This window comes from Hemitrygon akajei, chromosome 6, assembly GCF_048418815.1.
Source record: "Hemitrygon akajei chromosome 6, sHemAka1.3, whole genome shotgun sequence".
NCBI lineage: Eukaryota > Metazoa > Chordata > Chondrichthyes > Myliobatiformes > Dasyatidae > Hemitrygon > Hemitrygon akajei.
This window is the reverse complement of record NC_133129.1, coordinates 96,855,340-96,881,555: the sequence shown is the minus strand read 5'-3', so window position 1 is coordinate 96,881,555 and position 26,216 is coordinate 96,855,340. Positions and strand designations below refer to the sequence as shown.

At 46.7% G+C, this 26,216-nt stretch overlaps 1 protein-coding gene across 2 annotated transcripts; it reads right to left on the bottom strand.

Moving 5' to 3' along the window:
• Positions 1-98: 98 nt before the first annotated feature.
• LOC140729323 (uncharacterized) lies at positions 99-25,711 on the bottom strand. 2 transcript variants are annotated; one of them, XM_073048951.1, is made up of 8 exons: positions 25,598-25,711; positions 15,566-15,707; positions 14,636-14,721; positions 12,019-12,570; positions 9,178-9,729; positions 6,178-6,729; positions 3,307-3,531; positions 99-1,293 (listed from the first exon to the last, which is right to left on the bottom strand). In XM_073048951.1, exons 1-8 carry the CDS (start codon positions 25,674-25,676, stop codon positions 1,232-1,234), a joined length of 2,250 nt encoding a protein of 749 aa, XP_072905052.1. In that variant the 5' UTR covers positions 25,677-25,711; the 3' UTR covers positions 99-1,231. The 2 variants fall into 2 exon arrangements, with proteins under 2 accessions (XP_072905052.1, XP_072905053.1); XM_073048952.1 differs by lacking the exon at positions 25,598-25,711 and adding an exon at positions 21,599-22,268.
• Positions 25,712-26,216: the final 505 nt, after the last annotated feature.

Genomic DNA, 26,216 nt, shown 5'->3' with positions numbered 1-26,216 from the left:
ACGGGTTTAAGCGAAACTGCATCATGACCCTATCATGTGATACCCATGCGCTTCACTTACAATACACACCAAATTAGACTCACATTTCAGACTCTCAATGTCTTCCTTTGAATTAGTTTAATTATGTGAAATTGCAAAACAATAACAATTGCTAAACACAAAGTCTAGCTTCTCAAAAACAAGGATGCAACACACAGGGAAGATTATTAATTTACATAAATTATTCTAAGCTAGTCAATAATTGTGAATTTCCAAAATAAAGCAGCATTTTGGAAGATCCCATCTATGGAACAATTACTTCCAGCTATCGCCAAAGCAGCCATTGAGGTAGTAAGGAGTGAGGCAGTGGTATTTCGTGGCTCGAAGCTTCACTAAGGGTCCAAGCCTGTTTCTCTGTCTATCTCTCTCCCCGTCTATCTATCCCTGATACAGGGCTCAGTGCCAAGCTGTTGTCTTGGAGAAGTGGCCTCTGCTAATCCGACAGAGAAAACAAACATCCTCCTCTTGTGACTGCCTGCAGACACAGATACATTTAGCCGGCCACTCCATTCTGCAACAATGTCTTGACTGGCCCAAGATTGGCTTCAACGTCAGATCCCTCCCTCCATCTTTCCCGCCTCAATTCCCTCCAGGTGCATTAAAAGTATAGATGAGAGAGGTCCCCAGTGTTTAATCACTTCTGGTGAATTCTCTCTAAATCCCTGCCCAGACTCATGCCCTGGCTTTGTGGTGGAGCAGAGATTTTCCTCCCACTCGCTCCCAGGATTGTTTGACTCTGGTTTTGGTGACTAAATAAGCTCAGAGAGAGAGAGAGAGTGGAGACGGAGCAGTGGCAGAGTTCGACTGGGAGAGGAGTTAACTTAATGGAAGGTGGCGTCCACTTTGGGGAGATGGCTCTGAAACCTCAGATGCCCTCCTGCCACCTTCCTGCTTTCTTCATAGTCCGCGGGAGTGTCCTTGCATGTGGACCGTGATATCCCAGGAGGGATAATATATTGACAGGGGACAGGTGGGGCACAAGAGTGCTAATTCTGCCTGTGTGGTACACAGAGGAATGCAAAATGACACAGCCAAGTTCTTTCTTAGATAAATGCACTCGGCCACCCTCACCGCATCCAAGCGAGAAATATTGTGGTAGGCACCTAAAATCGTCAGGTTGATGGTCAGCTCGAACACATAGAAAGAATTCAGTCAATCTTCCTTCTCCAGGACGCAGCCATCCCAATCCTCCTCATACGATGTCGTCGCTGTTGCTGGTCACCCTGGAGTAGTGGACCATTTGGATCTGGGCGGCTAAACGTGGGTGTAAAGAGAACAGTTAGAAGGTCCAAGGGTTTCAGAGGGATCCAAGAACCAAAACTGCCGAGTGAAACCTGAACACTTTCACGACCAGTCCACTGGGAATCCATCACTTCCACCCTGCCTGCCACCCACTGCCACGCTGGGCAGAAAAGCCCACCATCACCGCAAGACCTGCAAGTCTGTCGGGGTTGTCTACTGTATCCTGTGCAGCCTCCGCTACGTAGGTGGGACCCGATGTAGATTGTTGGGGGGGGGGAGCCTCTGCACTGAGTACATTTACCCTGTCTGCCACGAAAGCTGGGCTCTCCCAGAGGTCACTCACTTTGATTCGATTGATTAATCAGTCCATATCATGATGAGGCCAAATTCAGGCTGGGGTAGCAACACCTCATATTTTGTTTGGGTAGCCTCCAGCCTGATGGCATGAGCAGCAGTTTGTCAAACTTTTGGTAATCACTCACCCACCCCCTCCCTCTCTTTTTCCATTCTCTATTCTGGTTCTCCTTTACCCCTTCTCTTCTGCTCACCTGCCCTGCTCCTCCCTCTCATGCCCCTTTCTCCTCCTCCTTCAGCCCTTCATCTTTTCCACCTATCACCTTCGAGCTTCTTACTTCATTCCCCCTCCACCCCCCCCCCCACCTGGTCTCACCTATCGCCTGCCAGCTTGTGCTCCTCCCAGGTCCCCCCCTTATTCTGTTCATCCTCCCCTTTCCTCCTCAGTCCTGATGAAGAGCCTTGGCCCGAAACGTTGACTGTTTATTCATTTCCATAGATGCTGCCTGACCTGCTGAGTCCCTCCAGCATTTTGTGTGCATTTCTCTGGACTTCCAGCATCTCTCGTGTTTATAGACGTAAATGTACCTGAGCCTTTTATAAGCAGTCTGTAGAGAGTGCTGCTGTGTCAGAGGTACCCCCCTACCCACTGAGGCCTCTTTGCCCTATGGGAGTCAAAAACCCACAAGAGCTGAAGATATTGGAGTGAAACTAGGCCATTATAGGAAGAGCAAACACGAGGAAATCTGCAGATGCTGGAAATTCAAACAACACACACAAAATGCTGGGGGAACACAGCAGGCCAGGCAGCATCTATAAGGAGAAGCACTGTCGACGTTTCGGGCCAAGACCCTTCGTCAGGACTTGGGTCTCGGCCCGAAACGTCGACAGTGCTTCTCCTTATAGATGCTGCCTGGCCTATTATAGGAAGGATGTGGAAGCTTTAGAGAGAGTGTAGAGGAGATTCACCAGGATGCAGCCTGGATTAGAGAGCATGTCTTATGAAGGTAGGTTGAGTGAGCTGGGGTTTTCCTCTTTGAAGTGGAGGAGGAGGAGGAGTGACAACTTGATAGAGGTGTACAAGATGACCAGAGGCACAGATCAAGTGGACAGCCAGAGACTTTTCCCCAGAGTGGAAATGGCTCACATGAGGGGGCAGAATTTTAAGGTGACTGGAGGGTAGCATGGGGGGGGGGGGGGGGAGGGTAGATGTTAAAAGTAGATCCTGTACACAGAGTGATGAGTGTGTGGAACGACGGTGGAGGCAGATGCTTGAAACCCCTAGATGGACACATGTAGGTGAAAGGGGTCAGATTGATTACAGAGTAGGTTGAAAAGTCGGCACAACATCGTGCAAGGCCTGTGCTGGACTGTAACATGCTAATACAAATAATACTCAGGTTGTTAATGCAAATGATGCATTTCACTGTACATTCTGATTAATCGAAATCTGAATCCCTCTCCCATCGTGTCCAAGGACAGCTTCTGTGGTTACAAAACGATCAAATGAACCTCTTGTACAGTAGGATGGACCCTTGACCTCACAATTTACCTTGCACCTAACTGTCCACCAGCACTGCCCTTCTCAGTAACGGTAACACTTCATTCTGTTATTGCTCCCCCTTTGGGCTGCCTCAGTGCACTGTGGCAATGAATAATCTATATGGGCGACATGCAGAGTTAGTTTCTCACTGCAGCTCGGTTCATCGACACTCACGCCAGTTCACCTACCTTGCAGTGTCCTTGTCTGCCTGCTGTTCGTGTGGGCAAACACACCGAGGATGGTCAGGAAGACCAGGAGTGCCAGCAATCCCAGGAACACGAACAAAGGCGATTTGCTCCTGCCCGTCTCTCCTGAGCCTCCGTGTCGCTTCTTGGAAGATCCCCAGTTGGGGTGGACTCTGAGATCAACCTCTCCTTCGTCTGGTCTCAGACCGCTGCCTCCCCTCGTTGGCCCTGTGGAAACACCGGCAGGTGCAGACCCTGTGAAAGTGGCCGGGATCTCGCTCCGTGGGCGGGGCCCTGACTCGGTCGCTCACCGGGGAGGGAGTGGGTGCCGGGAGTTGGAGAGGGGTGGTGACCGACGAATGAGGGACGAATGGAGAGGCAGGGGACGGGGAAGTTTGTGAATTGAGAGCAGGCCACCTGGGTATTTGTAGCAGAGAGTCATGGTAGTGTAATGCTTTACAATGCCAGTGACTGGGGTTCAACTCCTCCTGCTCTCTGTAGGGTGTTTGTACTGCGCACTCTCCCCATGACTGCCAGGTTCCCTCCGGGTGCTCTGGTTTCCTCCCACATTCCAAAGACCTACTAGTTGGGTTAGTAAGTTGTGGCAACTACATTGGCGCCGGACGTATGGCAACACTTGCAGGCTGCCCCCAGTGCATCCTTGGACTCTGCTGGTTGTTTGGGCAAACAACATATTTCACTGTATGTTTTGATCTACACGTGACAAATAAAGCTAATCTTTCCAAATCTCTTTAAGCGTTCCAGAAGAGATGTGTGGGAAATGAGGGTGGGAGGTGCAGAGCTCTTTTAAAGGACCTCAGTGACTGTAGCAGATCTGGGTAGAGTGGATGTCATCAGTGGCAGACTCTAGGATCCATAATACCATGAGATTGAATAAGTTAGGACTGAGTTCTTTAGAATACAGAAGATTGAGAGGAGATTTGATAGAGGTATACAAAATTATGAGGGGTATAGATAGGGTAAATGTAACAGGCTTTTTCCACTGAGGCTGGGTGGATCTACAGCCAGACGTCATGGGTTAAGGATGAAAGGTGAAAAGTTTAAGGGAAGCATGAGGGGCAACTTCTTCACTCAAAAGGTTGTGACAGTGCGGAACAAGCAGCCAGTATAAGTGGACCATGCGAGCTCGATTTCAACGTTTAAGAGAAGTTTGGATAGGTACATGGATGGGAGGGGAATGAAGGGCTATGGTCCCAGTGCACGTCAATGGGTGTAGGCAGTTTAAATGGCTTTGGCATGGACTAGATGGACTGAAGGGCCTTTTTCTGTGCTGTACTTCTTTATGACTTTAAGACATAGGAGCAGAATTAGGCCATTTGGCCCATTGACTCTGCTCCACCATTTCATCATGGCTGATCCATTTTCTCTCTCAGCTCCAATCTCTTGCCTTCTCCCGGTATCCTTTCATGCCCTGACTAATCAAGAACCTATCAGCCTTCGCCTTAAATATACCCAGTGACTTGGCAAAGAATTCCACAGATTCTCCATTCTCTGGCTAAAGAAATTCATCGGATAACGGTCTGAGGGCAACAGCCTCAAAATAGAGGGATGTCCCTTTCGAACACAGATGAGGAGGAATTTCTTCAGTCAGAGAGAGGTGAATCTGTGGAATTTATTGCCACAGACGGCTGTGGAGGCATCATTAAGACTGATGGGTTTTTGGTTGGCAAGGGGGTTAAGGGTTACAGAGAGAAGGGAAGAGAATGGGTTTAGAATATAATCAGCCATTATCAAATGGGAGAGCAGACTAGATGTGCGGAATGGCCTAATTCCATTCCTGTCTTTTTTATGGCCTGATATACTGGTTTTATGACACAACGCTCCCCATAACTTACACAGGGCTGTTTAATTCACTTTAAAAAATTATCATTCCCTATTTCTAAAAGTCCCGATAATCCGGCATCCAAATTGTTCAGAAATCTTTAAGGTCTGGCATCTCTTCTGGTTGCTTGTCATTCCTCCTAGGAGGTCTGGAGTGCAAGTAGGAAATGAAAGGAAGGGGTAGGGTGGGAGCCGGGATTGGGATCTGGGACACAGGGCACAGAACGTGGGTAGGTTTGAAACCTGGTAAAGGGTCAGGAGATTTCAGCAGGTTGGGCAGCACCTATGGAGGGGAATTAACAGTTGACATTCTAGGCCAAGACCTCAATTGAAATTAAGGGTCTCAGCCCAAACCTCTCCATAGATGCTGCCCGACCTGCTGAGTCCCTCCAGCATATTGTATGTGCATGTGTTGCTCAAGATTTCCAGCATCTGCAGTAACTCTCGTGTTTATGGCCTGGAGAACCATATGTATCCCACTCTCTAGACTCACCAGATCCACTGGAAAAAAATTGTAAAGAAGAGAGTGAAATATGTAGTGGGAATAACTTTGGATAGTTGGGAAAATTGAGACACAGTGGACTGCAGGAAGCTGCAGTCTGGAGTGACAATTGATTTGCTGGAGGAACAGTGGGTTGAGCAGCATCTGTGGAGAGAATATTTGCCGATCTGGTGCCAGCAGTCCCAAGGCTGCCGGATTGTCAAGAATTTCGACCAGAGATGATTCCAAACACAAGAGTTTCTGCGGTTGAAACCCTGAGCAACACACACACACACACACACACACACACACACACACACACACACACACACACACACACACACACACACACACACACACACACACACACACACACACACACACACACACACACACACACACACACACACAAAATGCTGGAGGAAGTCAGCAACCAGCACACACAAAATGTCTGACTTGCTGACTTCCACAAGATGTTATTCCTTGGGATTTACTCAGGGGGCATAAGGGCGATTGTTTCCAGTTCTCTGCCCGGGGAATGGGATCCTTACCAGGACTGGAAATGTGCACAGTGCTCCCACCTCCGTCCTCCTTGCTCCCATCCTGAGGGGTTTCTGCGGTGGAGGTGCCAGTGTCCCTTGCCCCACTGCTTTCTGTTGGTTCTTGCCCAATTGGGACATCGCCGTGAGCCACCGGCTGGTCCTGGTGCATGGGTTGGAGCGGCCGCTCTTCCATTTGTTCCTGAGACCCGGCATACTGCGTGGTTGGCGGATCCAAGGTCGGCACTCCCTCCTCTTTGTGGGGTCCAGTTGGCTTTGACTGTGGGAAGGGTGGTCTGGGGTCTTGTTCCTTCAGTCCAGGGAAGGGTTTGGCCGATGGACTACTGGTTGGTGTTCCCTCTTCTTCATAGAGCCTGGTTGACTGAGGGATGGATAAGGTTGATGAGGAGCCATTGCTGTGGTCTTGCCCCTCCATAGTAGGGAATGGTGTGGTGGTCAGACTGGAGATGGTCCTCCCTTCCTCTTCCACTGGATCAGTTCCTGCTGCTTTGGGTAGCGTTGGGCTGCCAGCCTGAGGCATCTTCTGTGTTATCTTTGCGATACCTATGACACCAAAAGGCAAGGTCAATAATCCCTCGTATCTCCGATCTGTTCATTTTCTAAATTAAGAAGTTAAATGCTCTTCTACACACTACTGTTGTAACACCTGGTCATTTGAGTGGCGACAGAGTGCAGGAGAAGAATTAGGCTATTCAGCCCATCGAGGTGCCAGATAAATGGTTGAATCAAGTAGTAAATTCCTAAATTAAAGAAGACTTGCCCTCGGACCAGCATGTAGCTGCCATCACAAAGAAGGCAAAACAGCACCTCTACTTTCTAAGAAGTTTGCATAGATTGAACATATCAGTTACACAATGGATTGCATCCTAACTGGTTGCATCACGGCTAGTATAGAAACTCCAATACCCAGGAATGGAAAAGGGGTGGACACAGCCCGGTCCATCACAGGAAAAGCCTTCCCCACCACTGAGCACATCTACAAGAGGCACTGCCACAGGAAAGCAGCATCCTTCATCAATGACCCCCATCATCCAGGCCACGCTTGCTTCTCCCTATTACCATCAGGCAGGAGGTATAGGAGCTTTAGGACCAGGTTCAGAAACAGTTATCACCCTACAATAACCGGGCTCCTGAACCAGCATGGATAACTTCACTCACCTCAACACCGAATAGACTCTGTGCCTTGTTTGGTTCATATCCCCCAAAACCTTTCCTGTCCACTTATCTGTCCAAGTGCCTTCTTAAATGTTGTTCATCTACTTGATTCAACCATTTATCTGGTACCTCGATGGGCTGAATAGCCTAATTCTTCTCCTGCACTCTGTCGCCACTCAAATGACCAGGTGTTACAACAGTGGTGTGCAGAAGAGCATCTCTGAATGCACAACACGTCGAAGCTTGAAGTGGATGGGCTATAACGGCATAAGATCAGGAACATACACTCAGTGGCCACTTTATTAGGTACAGGAGGTTTGTAATAAAGTGGCCACTAAGTGTATATCCTACGGTCTTTAATCTGTAGATCCAGTAAGAACCCTTCCCAAAGGCCAAGAGTGCAAGCTGAAACAATTAGATGTTTTTTAAAGACTAGTTGTTTAAATTCTACTTATTAACTGGTTAAAATTGATCGCTACCAAGTTGGAATTTAAACTGGATTTGTTGATTGTTAGTTTGGACATCTGGGGTGCTATTTCAAATCACAGATGCTGAACCTTCAAAATGTCCTTCAAATCTAAATCCCAGAACTCCCTCCGCAATTTAAGTTCCTTGGTATCAGAGGATCTGTCCTGGGATGAGAATGTAAGTGCCATCACAAAGAAGGCATCTGCTGTCTTACAAGTTTAAGTAGATTTGGCGTGTCACCAAAAGCTTTGATAAACTTCTATAAACCCATCATCAGGGACCCCCACCACCCAGTACATGCTCTCTTCTCACTGCTGCTATCAGGAAGAAGGTACAGGAGCCTCAGGACTCGCACCACCAGGTTCAGGAACAGTTACTACCCCTCAACCAACAGGCTCTTGAACCAGAGGGGATAACTTTACTTGCCCATCATTGAACTGTTCTCACAACCTATAGGCTCACTTTCAAGGACTCTTCATCTCCGGTTCTCAATATTTATTGCTTATATATTTATTACTATTATTTCTTTCTTTTTGTATTTACAAAGTTTGTTGACTTTTGCATGCTGTTGATCGCCCAAGTTGTTACGGTCTTTTACTGATTCTGTTATGGTTAATGGATTTATTGAGTATGCCCCAAAGAAAATGAATCTCAAGTTGTATATGGTGACTTTGATACTAAACTTACTTTGAATTTTGGGGAGTACCCTGACTAGATACATCAAGACCTGGAACAGAAAAGCCTACAGAAGGTGATGGCTATAGCCCAGGAATGAGCCCCTGAACACCACCTTCACCCATGGGACCACAATGAGTGCCAAAGACATTTCATCCCACCTGACCTTCTTCTAAAGGGGCAGTTAAAGCTTGTTGTAGAGCCGAGAAACAGGCCCAAAGGGGCAGCGAGTCCATGCTGACCATCATCACATTGATTTGCTGGAGGAACACTGGGTCAAGCAGCATCTGTGGGGGAGAATATTTGCTGATCTGGTGCCAGCAGTTCAAAGGCTGCCGGACTGTCAGAATTTCGACCAGAGATTATTCCAAACACAAGAGTTTCTACAGTTGAAACCCTGAGCCACACACACACACACACACACACACACACACACACACACACACACACACACACACACACACACACACACACACACACACACACACACACACACACACACACACACACACACACACACACACACACACACACACACACACACACACACACACAATGCTGGAGGAAGTCAGCAACCAGCACACTCAAAATGTCTGACTTGCTGATTTCCACAAGATGTTATTCCTTGGGATTTACTCAGGGAGCATAAGGGCGATTGTTTCCAGTTCTCTGCACGGGAAATGGGATCCTTACCAGGACTGGATATGTGTGCACTGCCTCCACTTCCGCCCTCCTTGCTCCCATCCTGAGGGGTTTCTGCGGTGGAGGTGCCAGTGTTCCTTGCCCCGCTGCTTTCTGTTGGTTCTTGCCCAGTTGGGACATCGCCGTGAGCCACCGGCTGGTCCTGGAGCATGGGTTGGAGTGACAGCTCTTCCATTTGTTCCTGAGACCCGGCATACTGCGTGGTTGGCGGATCCAAGGTCGGCACTCCCTCCTCTTTGTGGGGTCCAGGTGGCTTTGACTGTGGGAAGGGTGGTCTGGGGTCTTGTTCCTTCAGTCCAGGGAAGGGTTTGGCCGATGGACTACTGGTTGGTGTTCCCTCTTCTTCATAGAGCCTGGTTGACTGAGGGATGTATAAGGTTGATGAGGAGCCATTGCTGTGGTCTTGCCCCTCCACAGTAGGGAGTGGTGTGGTGGTCAGACTGGAGATGGTCCTCCCTTCCTCTTCCACTGGATCAGTTCCTGCTGCTTTGGGTAGCGTTGGGCTGCCAGCCTGAGGCATCTTCTGTGTTATCTTTGCGATACCTATGACACCGAAAGGCAAGGTCAATAATCCCTCGTATCTCCGATCTGTTCATTTTTTAAATTAAAAAATTAAATTCCTTGGTATTATCATATCAGAGGACTTGCCCTCAGACCAGCATGTAGCTGCCATCACAAAGAAGGCAAAACAGCATCTCTACTTTCTAAGAAGTTTGCATAGATTGAACATATCAGTTACACAATGGATTGCATCCTAACTGGTTGCATCACGGCTGAGTATAGAAACTCCAATACCCAGGAATGGAAAAGGGGTGGACACAGCCCGGTCCGTCACAGGAAAAGCCTTCCCCACCACTGAGCACATCTACAAGAGGCACTGCCACAGGAAAGCAGCATCCTTCATCAATGACCCCCATCATCCAGGCCACGCTTGCTTCTCCCTATTACCATCAGGCAGGAGGTATAGGAGCTTTAGGACCAGGTTCAGAAACAGTTATCACCCTACAATAACCGGGCTCCTGAACCAGCATGGATAACTTCACTCACCTCAACACCGAATAGACTCTGTGCCTTGTTTGGTTCATATCCCCCAAAACCTTTCCTGTCCACTTATCTGTCCAAGTGCCTTCTTAAATGTTGTTCATCTACTTGATTCAACCATTTATCTGGTACCTCGATGGGCTGAATAGCCTAATTCTTCTCCTGCACTCTGTCGCCACTCAAATGACCAGGTGTTACAACAGTGGTGTGCAGAAGAGCATCTCTGAATGCACAACACGTCGAAGCTTGAAGTGGATGGGCTATAACGGCATAAGATCAGGAACATACACTCAGTGGCCACTTTATTAGGTACAGGAGGTTTGTAATAAAGTGGCCACTAAGTGTATATCCTACGGTCTTTAATCTGTAGATCCAGTAAGAACCCTTCCCAAAGGCCAAGAGTGCAAGCTGAAACAATTAGATGTTTTTTAAAGACTAGTTGTTTAAATTCTACTTATTAACTGGTTAAAATTGATCGCTACCAAGTTGGAATTTAAACTGGATTTGTTGATTGTTAGTTTGGACATCTGGGGTGCTATTTCAAATCACAGATGCTGAACCTTCAAAATGTCCTTCAAATCTAAATCCCAGAACTCCCTCCGCAATTTAAGTTCCTTGGTATCAGAGGATCTGTCCTGGGATGAGAATGTAAGTGCCATCACAAAGAAGGCATCTGCTGTCTTACAAGTTTAAGTAGATTTGGCGTGTCACCAAAAGCTTTGATAAACTTCTATAAACCCATCATCAGGGACCCCCACCACCCAGTACATGCTCTCTTCTCACTGCTGCTATCAGGAAGAAGGTACAGGAGCCTCAGGACTCGCACCACCAGGTTCAGGAACAGTTACTACCCCTCAACCAACAGGCTCTTGAACCAGAGGGGATAACTTTACTTGCCCATCATTGAACTGTTCTCACAACCTATAGGCTCACTTTCAAGGACTCTTCATCTCCGGTTCTCAATATTTATTGCTTATATATTTATTACTATTATTTCTTTCTTTTTGTATTTACAAAGTTTGTTGACTTTTGCACGCTGTTGATCGCCCAAGTTGTTACGGTCTTTTACTGATTCTGTTATGGTTAATGGATTTATTGAGTATGCCCCAAAGAAAATGAATCTCAAGTTGTATATGGTGACTTTGATACTAAACTTACTTTGAATTTTGGGGAGTACCCTGACTAGATACATCAAGACCTGGAACAGAAAAGCCTACAGAAGGTGATGGCTATAGCCCAGGAATGAGCCCCTGAACACCACCTTCACCCATGGGACCACAATGAGTGCCAAAGGCATTTCATCCCACCTGACCTTCTTCTAAAGGGGCAGTTAAAGCTTGTTGTAGAGCCGAGAAACAGGCCCAAAGGGGCAGCGAGTCCATGCTGACCATCATCACATTGATTTGCTGGAGGAACACTGGGTCAAGCAGCATCTGTGGGGGAGAATATTTGCTGATCTGGTGCCAGCAGTTCAAAGGCTGCCGGACTGTCAGAATTTCGACCAGAGATTATTCCAAACACAAGAGTTTCTACAGTTGAAACCCTGAGCCACACACACACACACACACACACACACACACACACACACACACACACACACACACACACACACACACACACACACACACACACACACACACACACACACACACAATGCTGGAGGAAGTCAGCAACCAGCACACTCAAAATGTCTGACTTGCTGATTTCCACAAGATGTTATTCCTTGGGATTTACTCAGGGAGCATAAGGGCGATTGTTTCCAGTTCTCTGCACGGGAAATGGGATCCTTACCAGGACTGGATATGTGTGCACTGCCTCCACTTCCGCCCTCCTTGCTCCCATCCTGAGGGGTTTCTGCGGTGGAGGTGCCAGTGTTCCTTGCCCCGCTGCTTTCTGTTGGTTCTTGCCCAGTTGGGACATCGCCGTGAGCCACCGGCTGGTCCTGGAGCATGGGTTGGAGTGACAGCTCTTCCATTTGTTCCTGAGACCCGGCATACTGCGTGGTTGGCGGATCCAAGGTCGGCACTCCCTCCTCTTTGTGGGGTCCAGGTGGCTTTGACTGTGGGAAGGGTGGTCTGGGGTCTTGTTCCTTCAGTCCAGGGAAGGGTTTGGCCGATGGACTACTGGTTGGTGTTCCCTCTTCTTCATAGAGCCTGGTTGACTGAGGGATGTATAAGGTTGATGAGGAGCCATTGCTGTGGTCTTGCCCCTCCACAGTAGGGAGTGGTGTGGTGGTCAGACTGGAGATGGTCCTCCCTTCCTCTTCCACTGGATCAGTTCCTGCTGCTTTGGGTAGCGTTGGGCTGCCAGCCTGAGGCATCTTCTGTGTTATCTTTGCGATACCTATGACACCGAAAGGCAAGGTCAATAATCCCTCGTATCTCCGATCTGTTCATTTTTTAAATTAAAAAATTAAATTCCTTGGTATTATCATATCAGAGGACTTGCCCTCAGACCAGCATGTAGCTGCCATCACAAAGAAGGCAAAACAGCATCTCTACTTTCTAAGAAGTTTGCATAGATTGAACATATCAGTTACACAATGGATTGCATCCTAACTGGTTGCATCACGGCTGAGTATAGAAACTCCAATACCCAGGAATGGAAAAGGGGTGGACACAGCCCGGTCCGTCACAGGAAAAGCCTTCCCCACCACTGAGCACATCTACAAGAGGCACTGCCACAGGAAAGCAGCATCCTTCATCAATGACCCCCATCATCCAGGCCACGCTTGCTTCTCCCTATTACCATCAGGCAGGAGGTATAGGAGCTTTAGGACCAGGTTCAGAAACAGTTATCACCCTACAATAACCGGGCTCCTGAACCAGCATGGATAACTTCACTCACCTCAACACCGAATAGACTCTGTGCCTTGTTTGGTTCATATCCCCCAAAACCTTTCCTGTCCACTTATCTGTCCAAGTGCCTTCTTAAATGTTGTTCATCTACTTGATTCAACCATTTATCTGGTACCTCGATGGGCTGAATAGCCTAATTCTTCTCCTGCACTCTGTCGCCACTCAAATGACCAGGTGTTACAACAGTGGTGTGCAGAAGAGCATCTCTGAATGCACAACACGTCGAAGCTTGAAGTGGATGGGCTATAACAGCATAAGATCAGGAACATACACTCAGTGGCCACTTTATTAGGTACAGGAGGTTTGTAATAAAGTGGCCACTAAGTGTATATCCTACGGTCTTTAATCTGTAGATCCAGTAAGAACCCTTCCCAAAGGCCAAGAGTGCAAGCTGAAACAATTAGATGTTTTTTAAAGACTAGTTGTTTAAATTCTACTTATTAACTGGTTAAAATTGATCGCTACCAAGTTGGAATTTAAACTGGATTTGTTGATTGTTAGTTTGGACATCTGGGGTGCTATTTCAAATCACAGATGCTGAACCCTCAAAATGTCCTTCAAATCTAAATCCCAGAACTCCCTCCGCAATTTAAGTTCCTTGGTATCAGAGGATCTGTCCTGGGATGAGAATGTAAGTGCCATCACAAAGAAGGCATCTGCTGTCTTACAAGTTTAAGTAGATTTGGCGTGTCACCAAAAGCTTTGATAAACTTCTATAAACCCATCATCAGGGCCCCCACCACCCAGTACATGCTCTCTTCTCACTGCTGCTATCAGGAAGAAGGTACAGGAGCCTCAGGACTCGCACCACCAGGTTCAGGAACAGTTACTACCCCTCAACCAACAGGCTCTTGAACCAGAGGGGATAACTTTACTTGCCCCATCACTGAACTGTTCCCACAACCTATAGGCTCACTTTCAAGGACTCTTCATCTCCGGTTCTCAATATTTATTGCTTATATATTTATTACTATTATTTCTTTCTTTTTGTATTTACAAAGTTTGTTGACTTTTGCACGCTGTTGATCGCCCAAGTTGGTACAGTCCTTCACTGATTCTGTTATGTTTAATGGATTTATTGAGTATGCCCCAAAGAAAATGAATCTCAAGTTGTATATGGTGACTTTGATACTAAACATACTTTGAATTTTGGGGAGTACCCTGACTAGATACATCAAGACCTGGAACAGAAAAGCTTACAGTAGGTGATGGCTACAGCCCAGGAATGAGCCCCTGAACACCACCTTCACCCATGGGACCACAGCGGGTTCCAAAGGCATTTCATCCCACCTGACCTTCTTCTAAAGGGGCAGTTAAAGCTTGTTGAAGAGCCGAGAAACAGGCCCAAAGGGGCAGCGAGTCCATGCTGACCATCATCACATGGTGTGCGGGGAGAAACTCCGACAACGCCAGAGGTCGGAATTGAACCCAGGCCTCTACTCACTGCACCACAGTGATGGCCTGGGAATGTAAAATAAAGTTTAGCCCTTAGTAGCCGGCACTTGTGGGAGACTTCCCACACCTCATCACTGTGGGACTGAAGCCCTCACCTCTGGATTGTGAATCAACATACTCCTTCATCAGCCGGGCCTTCTGCGGATTCACACAGAACTTCTGCCCCCTCTTCGTCGTGAACCTGTGACGAGAAACAGCAGATCAGCAGGTAGGACACTGTAGGCCAGAGCAATACAGTGACAGACCCGTCCCCACCGGTACCGTACCCCGGTGTCATACAGTGACAGACCCATCCCCACCGGTACCGCACCCCGGTGTTATACAGTGACAGACCCATCCCCACTGGTACAGTTCCCAGTGTTATACAGTGATAGACCCATCCCCACCGGTACTGTACCCCAGTGTTATACAGTGATAGACCCATCCCCACCGGTACTGTACCCCAGTGTTATACAGTGACAAACACATCCCCACCGGTACTGTACCCCGGTGTTATACAGTGACAGACCCATCCCCACCGGTACTGTACCCCAGTGTTATACAGTGACAGACCCATCCCCACCGGTACCGTACCCTGGTGTTATACAGTGACAGACCCTTCTCCACCGGTACCGTACCCCGGTGTTATACAGTGACAGACCCATCCCCACTGGTACCGTACCCCAGTGTTATACAGTGACAGACCCATCCCCACTGGTACCGTACCCCGGTGTCATACAGTGACAGACCCATCCCCATGGTACTGTACCCCAGTGTTATACAGTGACAGACCCATCCCCACCGGTACCGTACCCTGGTGTTATACAGTGACAGACCCTTCTCCACCGGTACCGTACCCTGGTGTCATACAGTGACAGACCCATCCCCATGGTACTGTACCCCAGTGTCATACAGTGACAGACCCATCCCCATGGTACTGTCCCCCAGTGTTATACAGTGACAGACCCAACCCATAGGTGGGTTGCTGGGCAGTGGGGCCTGTTTTGTGCTGTATCTCTAAATAATGTGAACTGCTCGTTACTTACTCCACGTATTCTGGTTGGCTTCCAATGCTTGGAATCGTCTGGTAACTCTGCAACGAGCGGTACATCTTTTTGGGGAAGGCATCTTTCAGGATCCTGTCACACTGCTGGACCCCCACCTGCCCTGACAGCCGATTACCTAGAACTGAAGATCAAACACCCACATTAGCAGTTAATTGGAATCTGGTTTCATGATCTCCTCAATCACAGGCTGAGTGTCAGCAGACTGAGCTTAGAAAATGTGTTACTTCCTGCAACACCTCTGCAACGTTTTCTTCAATATCTGCAAAACCTGCAGAACTCTGCAACTCTTTTAAAAAAAAACATACATTTAATCGTAAATAGTACTGAAGGACAGCGGGATCAGGGACCAGTTCCATAGTTCACTGAAAGTGGGCAAGGTGTTGATGAAGTTGTATGGCATGTTCACCTCCAGTGGTAGAGGAGTTCAGTACAAAAACATAGAAACATAGAAACCCTACAGCACAATACAAGCCCTGCGGCCCACAAAGCTGTGCCAAACATGTCCTTACCTTAGAACTACCTAGGCTTACCCATAGCCCTCTATTTTTCTAAGCTCCATGTAGCCATCCAGGAGTCTCTTAAAAGACCCAATCATTTCCACCTGCACCACTGTTGCCGGTAGCCCATTCCACACACACACCACTCTCTGTGTAAAAAAGTTAATCCGGACATCTCCTCTGAACCTACTTCCAAGCACCTTAAAATTATGCTCTCTCGTGGTAGCCATTTCAGCCCTGGGAAAAAGCCTCTGACTATCCACACAATTAATGCCTCTCATTATCTTGAACACCTCTATCAGGTCACCTCTCATCCTCCATTGCTCCAAGGAGAAAAGGCCGAGTTTACTCAACCTTTTCCCATAAGGCATGTTCTCCGATCCAGGCAACATCCTTGTAAATCTCCTCTCACCCTTCCTATGGTTTTCATGTCCTTCCTGTAGTGAAGCAACCAGGATTGAGCACAGTACTCCAAGTGGGGTCTGACCAGGGTCCTATATAGCTGCAACATTACCTCTCAGCTCTTAAACCCAATCCTAAGATTGGTGAAGGCCAATCCACCATATGCCTTCTTAACCACAGAGTCAACCTGCGTAGCAGCTTTGAATGTCCTATGGATTCAGACCCCAAGATCCCTCTGATCCTCCACACTGCCAAGAGTTTTACCATTAATGCTATATCCTGCTATCATATTTGACCTACCAAAATGAACCACCTCACACTTATCTGAGTTAAACTCCATCTGCCACTTCTCAGCCCAGTTTTGCATCCTATCAATGTTCTGTTTTAACCTGTGACAGCCCTCCACACTATCCACAATACCCCCAACCTTTGTGTCATCTGCAAATTGACTAACCCATCCCTCCACTTCCTCATCCAGGTCATTTATAAAAGTCACAAAGAGTAGGGGTCCCAAAACAGATCCCTGAGGCACACCACCAATCACCAACCTCCATGCAGAATATGACCTGTCTACAACCACTCTTTGCCTTCTGTGGGCAAGCCAGTTCTGGATATACAATGTCCCCTTGGATCCCTTGCCTCCTTACTTTCTCAATAAGCCTTGCATGGTGTACCTTATCAAATGCTTTGCTAAAATCCATATACACTACAGTATAGAGTGAGGAAGTCATGTCAAGAATAAGGAAGGACCCACACCACCAGGTTCAGGATCATCCTTCACCCATCAGGCTCCTGAAGCAGTGTGAATAACTTCACTCACCTCAGCACTGACTAAGTTTACAATTCTCTGCAGCTTACTTCGATCCTGTGCCGCATCCCCCAGGCCCAGCACTCCCCCACACCAGACAGTGATGCAGCCAGTTAAAATGCTCTCCACAGTATATCTGCGAGTGTTTTTGGTGACAAACCAAATCTCTTGAAACTCCTAATGAAATATAACTGCTGTCATGCCTTCTTTGTAGTTGCATCGATATATTGGATCCAGGTTAAGTTCTCAGGAACACCCAAGAATTTGAAATTGCTTACTCTCTCCACTTCTGATCCCTCTAGGAGGACTGGTGTGTGTTCCCTCGTCTTACCCTTCCTGAAGTCCACAATCAGCTCTTTGGTCTTACTGATGTTGAGTGTAAGGTTGTTGCTGCGACACCACTCCAGGAGCTGGTATATCTCGGTCCTGTACGCCCCCTTTTTCTCCTTATGGGGCACCATTGGGAAAGTGACTCATACGTACAGTTCTGAATCATACCATCAAATGTTATTGCTGTAATTCAATTTTTGTATTTACTCAGATTGTCTTCTTTTGCACATTGGTAGTTTATCGGTCTTTGTGTGTAGTTCTTCATTGATTCTGTTGTATTTCTTTGTTCTACTGTGAACACCTGCAAGAGGATGAATCTCAGGGATGTATAATGGTGATACATATGTACTTTGATAATGAATTTACTTCGAACTTGAATGTTGTTGCAGCTGTATAAAACGTTAGTCAGACTGCAGTTGGAGTATTGTGTGTAGTTCTGGCCACCCGGTTGAATTAGGGTGTAGAATTGTTACGTTTGCATGTATTTTTATATAATCGCTGAGCAGCTAATTGTTCATTGAATTTTACAGCAATTACAGAATAGTTGCTTCTGTATTTTTCTAGAAGTTTCTTAGTTTGCAGTAGCAGGTCTCACACCACTTGAATGTGGTGATAGGTTGTCACTGGCATTTGTGTTACATCTTACCTGGGTATGTGGGTGGTGGAGTGGAGATACGTCTCTACCAAAGGAGGTGTAAGGAGCTCCTTACACAAGTGCATATCCGGTGCACATCACAAGTCCTGGTTATGCAACCACTGGCACCAGGCAGACAATCTCTGAAGAGTATTGATAATGGCTAGGGTAACCCATCTTGTAAAGACACTGCTCAGAAGAAAGCAATGGCAAACCATTTCTGTAGAAAACTTTGCCAAGAACAATCATGGTCACAGAAAATCTTCCCCTTCAGATCCCCTGTAATCCTTGACCAACACACACTAAAAACTGGAGGAACTCAGCAAATCAGACAGCATCTATGGAAATGAATAAACAGTCAATAATTTGGGCTGATGCCCTTCATCCCCTCTCACATTAAATCTGTGCCTTTTGGTTTTAGATTGCCTAACTCCAGGACTGTGATTATCTACCTACAGTGAGCACATCTACATGAAATGCTGTTGTAAGAAAGCAGCATCCATTATCAGAGACCATCACCACCCATGGCGAACTCTCTTCTCACTGCTGCCATCAGGTAGAAGACACAGGAGCCTCAGGACTCATAGCACCAGGTTCAAGAACAGTTACTACCCCTCATACATCAGTCTTTAAACCAAAGGGGATAACTACACTCACTTGCCCCATCATTGAAATGTTCCCACAACCAATGACCTCATTTTAAGGATTCACTATCCCATATTCTCATTATTTATTGCTATTTATTTATATTTGCATTTGAACAGTTTGTTGTCTTCTGCACTCTGGTTGATCTTTCATTGATCCTGTTACAGTTACTATTCTATAGATTTGCTGAGTATGCTCACAGGAAAATGAATCTCAGGGTAGCGACATATATGAACCTTGATAATAAAATTTACTTTGTACTTTGAACTAGCTTGGCAGCTGATAATGTTACGGACTTCCAACATGTCATTCCTCGGCCTCCTACACTTCTGGAAAAAGCAGAAGTGTCTGATCTGTCCAGATAATTCAAGCCCTCCAGTCCCAGGGATATCTTCCCAAGTCTTGGCTTCAGATATCCCATAATAGGTTTGAAGTGTTTCCTGAGTTACTACAACCCCCTAACACACCCAGCACCCCATCCACGCCCCACCATTTCCAATACCCAAGAAAGGAAAAGCCAACAAAAATTAGTGGATACAGCCCAGTAAACCTCAGGAGAAGCTCTCCGCACCATGGAGCACATCCACAAAGAAGCAGCATCCATCATCAAATACCCCCACCATCCAGACCATGATCTTTTCTCACTCCTGCCTGTGGGAAGGAGGTACCAGAGCCTTGGGTCCCACTGTGTTGAACTGATTCCATAACCTATAGACTCACTTTCAAGGACTCATGTTCTACAATCCCTGCTCTCAATATTACGTATTTACTTTATTATTTTCAGTTTTTCTTTGTATTTGTACAATTTGTCTTCTTTTGCACATTGGTTGTCTGTCAGTCCTGGTGAGAAGATTTTCATGATTGAACTTACAAGAGTGCAACTTAGAAATAGGCCATTCAGCCCACAATGTTGTGCTGAACCAGCTAAAAAGCACATCATAAACACTCAAACACTAATCCCTCCTACCTACACAATCCCTCCATCTTCCTCACATCCATGTGCTTATCCAAACATCACTGAAAAGCCTCTAATATATTTGCATCCACCACATACCAGGCAGCACATTCCTGGCATCCACCACTCTCTGAGTAAAAATACCCCTCACATCCCCCTTGAACCTACCCCCTCTCACTTTCATTGCATGCCCTCAGGTATTAGACATTTCAACCATGGGAAACAGGTACTCCCTGTTTACTCTATCTAACTCCCTCTCTATCTAACTGCCTCTCTACTCTATCTGACTTCCTGTCTACTCTATCTGACTCTATCTGCTCTATCTAACTCTCTGTTTACTCTCTTGTGTTTCTTTGTAATTACTCTGAATACCCACAGGAAAATGAATCTCAGGTTTGTCTTTGGTGACCACAGAACTGGTGATTAAAGCTTAAATTCTGTTACCAAATATTAACAGGTGCAGAATGGTTGGGGAATCTCACTCGATTTTACAGGAGAACTTTATGGGTGGGAGCTAAAGGAGAATAAACTAATAAGTGGCAGATGGTATACAGTGCTGGGAAGTGTATGATCTCACACTTTGATAGAAGGAACAAGGACATAGACAGGAGCAAGTTCAAAATCAGAGGTACAAAGGGACTTGTAGTTAAGTCTGCAAGTTAACTCAACCAGACTTAACCTGCAGGTTGAGTTTGAGGAAGACCAATGAAATGTTAGCATTCATTTTGAGAAGATAAAGCAAAGATGTAATGGTAAGCACAAAAGATTCTGCAGATGCTGGAAATCCAGAACAACACACACAGAATAATGGAGGAACTCTACAGGTCAGGCAGCATCTATGGAGAGGAATAAAAAGACAACATTTTGAGCCGAGGCCCTTCATCAGGGGCATGGGTCTCAGAAAGACCAATATGTCTTTCTAGAATATAAAAGCAAGGCTGTAGTGTGGAGGCTTTATAAGGCATTGGGCAGACTGCATTTGGAGCATTGTGAATAGTTTTAGACCCCTTATCAAAGAAAGGATGTACTGGCATTGGAGAGAGTCTGAGGTTTACAAAAATGTACTCGCTGGTGTTTGGAAGAATAAGGGAGGATCTTATTGAAACCTACCAAATATCAATAGGCCTAGATAGAGTGGATGTGGAGGATAATTTTAATAGATGGATAGTCTAGGACTGGAGGGCACAGTCTCAGAATAGAAGGAGATGAGGAGGAATTTCTTTAGCCAGAGGTTGGTGAAGCTGTGGAATTCATTGCCACAAATGGCTGTGGAGGCCAAGTCTATGGCTATATTTAAAGTGCAAGTTAATAGGTTCTTGATTAGTAAGAGCTTCAAATTTTACAAGGAGGAGATAGGAGAATGGGTTTGAGAGGGAAAATAAATCAGCCATGATCAAGTGGCAGAGCATATTTGATGGGCTGAATAGCCTAATTCTGTTCCTATGTCTTTTAGACGTATCTCCAGAGGTGGGAACATCACTGGGTCAGGGATCTCGGAGGGTTGTAGAGGGTGCAGGCTAAAGGCTTAGGTGGCAACATGGAGGGATTATAGACATTCGAATAAGAGGACATTTCGGCTCATCAATTCCATACTACCATCTAATCCTGATTGATCTCAACTCTTCCCCACCTTTTGTGACCTTTCGTGCCTCCTCCACAAGTCATGAATCAATTTCAGTCCATCTTAAAAACATCCACAGAGGAGAGTTCCAGCCTCTGAGGGAGGGTAAGATTCACTTACCTGTCACCTGGCAGGTAAGCAGAAGGCAGGCCAGCAGGGTCCAGGGGAGTGGCTCCATTGCAGAGAGATGCTGTGCCAGGACACAGAGAGAGACCCTCGACTCGGAGCAATGGGGACTTCGGGCACAGGGTGGGTAGAGTTCTCACACAGTGGAAGGGAGGAGAGAGAGAAAGAGGAGGTAAAAGAGAGGAGGAAGAAAGTGGATGGGGAGAGTGAAGGAGAGGAGGTGGAGAGATAAAGAGGAAGAATGAGAGACAAGGGAGCAGAGAACGAACGGGAAAAAGAGAGAGGGAGAGAGATGGGGAAGAGGAAGAGAAATTGTTCAGAAACAGAGTCCTGATAGGGAGAGAGCGAGGGAGAGAGAGAGAGAGAGAGAGAGAGAGAGAGAGAGAGAGATTCCCCAAACACGGAGCCCTGAAGCAGCGAGATTTCGGAGAGTGACCGAGTGAACCGACACACTGAGAACACAGGAGCAGAGAGACTCCCAGGGTCTGGAGGGAGAGTTCCCCCGGTGAGATTCACGGAGAGAGAGGGGGAGAGGATGCTCTCAGTCTGGGAAGCAGGCACAGGCAGTCGGTGAACCGCCGAGGTGGTGAAGTGGTCGCCAAACCGTCGATCCACGAGTCGGGTGAACACGGAGAGGACTCTGAGCGAAGAGTGACTGAGGCAGATCTTCACCTTCCGCTTTACCCATATCTTCCAGCCAGAGTTTGCAGTTACATCAGAACGGGGGATTTCCGTACTTGTATTTGTCAATGTTTCACAGAAACGAAAGGGGCACGGGCTGGGAGGGAAATACCTAATCAGAACCGAACGCTTATTGGTGCTAAGATCCCAGAGGGAAGGAACCACACCCTACTGTGGTGCGGACTTGGAAAGGTGAGCACAAACTCCAGCTAACTCCCTCTCTATCGGAATGACATTGAGGAGGGGGCGTGCTTTCATGGGAAAATGGCGACGTGGGAGCGGAGAGTGCTCTCTGTAACATTCGGTGAGATCTACACCCACCCCCCAACCCCTCTGTAACATTCGGTGAGATCTACACCCACCCCCCAACCCCGACACATACACACAGAAACCTATCACTGCCATCTCAGACAAACTTCCCACCCTGTGCCGACACTCCGTCATTTGAGATCTGTCAGCTGATAATTGGTATCCTTGGGATCTTGCTACGAACTCACTGGTTGCAGGCATTTTACAGAAAAACACGCCACGGATGCCCACACGGGATGTGAACATCAGGGGAATGCCGGGGATTTGGTCCCCCTTAGTTCTGAGCCCACTCTCCAAAGTTCAGTTTTATTGAATTGACTTCGTTTCTGACGTCCTTCACATGCACGAGGAGTACAAAAAAATCCTTACGGTATGTCTCCGTCTAAATGTGCAATGTGCAATCATAGTAACACATAGGGCCAAACGATACAAGGCCAAAACACAATACGTTTATCACATACAGCTCACAAAATAAATTAACACAATAACTTTAACAGAAAATTTCAAACCAGTGAGTTGACATAAAGAGCATAAAACAGTAAATTGACATAAAGAGCATATACAATATATATGCAGTATAATGTACAATATATACAGTATAACGTTGCTACCTTTTTAATGGACGGCAAGGTAGTGTAGCGGTTAGGATAATGCTTTACCAGACCAGCGACCTGGGTTCGATTCCCTTCCCCAGAAGGAGTTTTACGTTTTCCCTGTGACCAAGTGGGATCGGTTGGTAGATTCCATGATTGGGCTAGGATTAAATCAGGGCTGAAGGGCCTACTCTGCTCTGTATCTCCATCTAAGGTCCTGTGTCCTAGTGGCTTTGGGACATCCAGGGATGTTCTCCATGGACCTGTCCTTCACACCCACTCAAAGGTTTCCATCTTGGACCCTTCCCCTTCCCGAGATCGGGCCTGAGCTTCGGATTAAGGTGGCGTTGCTTTGTGTCCTGGTACCTGTTGACACCACCTTCCTCTTTCTGGAGAACTTACGAAAGTGAAGCACCCACAGGCTGTTCTGCCCCCTCGAAACTGTCCCGTCACTCGGCAAGGTCAGGGATGACCTGCCCACCTCAGCCCCACCCTCCTGAACACACCTCAACATCCACATATCCACCAGTCCTGGACACCTGGTAGGGCACTGAGGAGTGTGGTAGAACAAAGAGATCTGGGAACACATCCGTTATCCCTTGAAAGTTGTGTCACACATACAGTGGGTAGGGTCTTAAAGAGAGCTTTTGGCATACTCATTATCACTATTTGTGCCATGTTGTATGACTTGGGCGATCTTGTTCTTGGCATATTTCTGTAGAAGTGGTTTGCCATTGCCTTCTTCTGGGCAGTGTCTTTACAAGACAAATAACCTCAACCATGATCAATACTCTTCAGAGACTGTCTCTCTGGTGTCAGTGGTCACATAACCAGGAATTGTGATCTGCACCGGCTACTCATACGACCATTCACCACCTGCTCCCATGGTTTCAGGTGACCCTGATTGGGGGGCTAAGCAGGTGCTACACCTTGCCCAAGGGTGACCTGAAGGCTAGCGGAGGGAAGGAGCACCTCACACCTCCTTTGGTAGAGACGTATCTTCACACCGACACCCACTTCATAAATCAAAGTATTGAGTACAAGAGTTGGGATGTTATGTTGAAGTTGTATAAGACATTGGTGAAGTCAAATTTGGTGTATTGTGTACAGTTCTGGTCACCGGCCTACAGGAAAGATAAAATAATGCTTGAAAGAAAATCTCCTCCAAGGACCCTGTCTACATTTCTCGCTGCCTTGGTAGAGCGTCCAACAGAATCACAGACTCCACCCACCCTGGACTGAGTCTCTTCTCCCCTCTCCCTTTGCACAGGAGAGACCAAAGCCTGAAAGCACGTACCACCAGGCTCAAGGACAGCTTCTTCCCCACTGTTATAGAACTATTTAATATTTAATAGTTTTATATTGCCCTAGCAGAATAAACTGGACTTTCGACCTCACAATCCACCTTGTTATGATTTACACTTTATTATTTACTGCACTGCACTCTCTCTGTAGCTGTTAGACTTTATTCTGCATTGTTACTGTTTTACCTTGTCCTGTCTCAACGCACTGTGTAATGATCTGATCTGTATACAGTATGTAAAACAAGTTTTTCACTGTATCTCGGTACATCAGACAATAATAAACCATTATCAATACCAATACCAAGATATTCTCCATTCTAATAAAAATTCTAACTGTAATAATATCTCATTCTTTAAGATCCCACTACCTATTAAATGCTCCCAATGGCGTGAGACTCAAATGGCCTCTGACAACCAACTCCAGCTCCTGATTTTCATGTCTGGATTAGCTACTAAGCCCGGCGGAACCATTTCTACTGACTGGAGAAGGGGCAAAGGTGGGCTACTGGTGCCATAAAGCTGGTCACTTCAGGTAGATGGGGTTCATCAGCCGTGGTTGGCAGGCCATTTTGGAGAAGGAAAACTCTGATCTCAACCCTCTGCTGCTGTTGGGCAGTATCCTCTCATGGGAAGGTCTCAGGAGTAAACCTTGAGGGAAAAGTGTCGGAGCTGAAGTCCCTAAGGCAGTCAATGTTGAGTTCACTGTTGACTGGCAATGCTGCTGGTGCCAAACTGTTGTTTCTTTAGGTTCATCAAATGCGTGGAGAGGGTAAGATTTCTACAGGGGCAACAGCTTACTCTCCATAATGTACTGCCCTGACTTGCGTATCTAGACAGCTAAGACATAGCATCCACGGTTGGCCATGACTGATAGAGGCCTCAGCAACAAAATTAATATCAATGCCAAAATTAATACCAAGATATATTCTATTCTAGTTCTAATAATCATTCCATTTGTAAGAAAATCTAATTCCAATATTGGATTCTATTTTCCTTGGTGTAAAGAACCATATAGATTTCAACTTTTAGTGATTGGTCTACACAGACTCTTGGGGTCCGTCGGAACCCCCAACTCCTCTCGTTTCCTAGCTTTGGCCGGGTCCTACCTGTGATCCAGGAACTGCAGATGCAGAGAACGAGCAGGGAAGGCACCATCCTTGTGGGATTGCGAGCGCAGAGAGCCATGGAGGAACATCCACTGACAGTCTCCGTGCGTGATCTTCTTCAACCGCTCGGTGTACTTTCCACCTTATGAGTCACCACCTTCCTGTCTGACCTCGATCTGGCTGTAAGCTCACCACATCCCACTGCAGAGCAGCAGAAGCCACACAACACAGAGCAAAAAAGCTAGAGGCACGCAGTTTCCCTCATGACCTGCAATACCACCAGGCCCTTCGGCCCAACATCTCCATGTCAGCCACGGATGGGATTGGTATCTTGGCTTATTGTTGTAACATGTACCAAGGTACAGTGGGAAAACTTTGTTTTAAAGTTACTGTCACATGCTCAACCCCACGTAGGCACCACGCAACTGGAAATATACTTTCAGCAGCATCACAGACACAGAAGATCAGATAAGCAGTTTACAAGAAAATGAAAGCTGAGCATAAATCAAACACAATTTCAGAATCAAAATCAGATTTAATGTCATCAGCATATGTCGTGAAATGTGTTAACTTTGAGTGAGCAGTGTGATGCAATACATGATAATAGACAGAGGAAAAA

What these genes read in the sequence shown, in the direction of transcription:
- LOC140729323 (XM_073048951.1), bottom strand. Translation starts at nt 25,676, where the DNA reads ATGGCTCTCTGCGCTCGCAATCCCACAAGGATGGTGCCTTCCCTGCTC. An exon ending in AGCCAACCAGAATACGTGGA is followed by an intron (nt 14,722 to 15,565) that starts GTAAGTAACGAG and finishes TTCTCGTCACAG; the next exon opens with GTTCACGACGAAGAGGGGGC. An exon ending in GCAGACAAGGACACTGCAAG is followed by an intron (nt 1,294 to 3,306) that starts GTAGGTGAACTG and finishes ACCCACGTTTAG; the next exon opens with CCGCCCAGATCCAAATGGTC.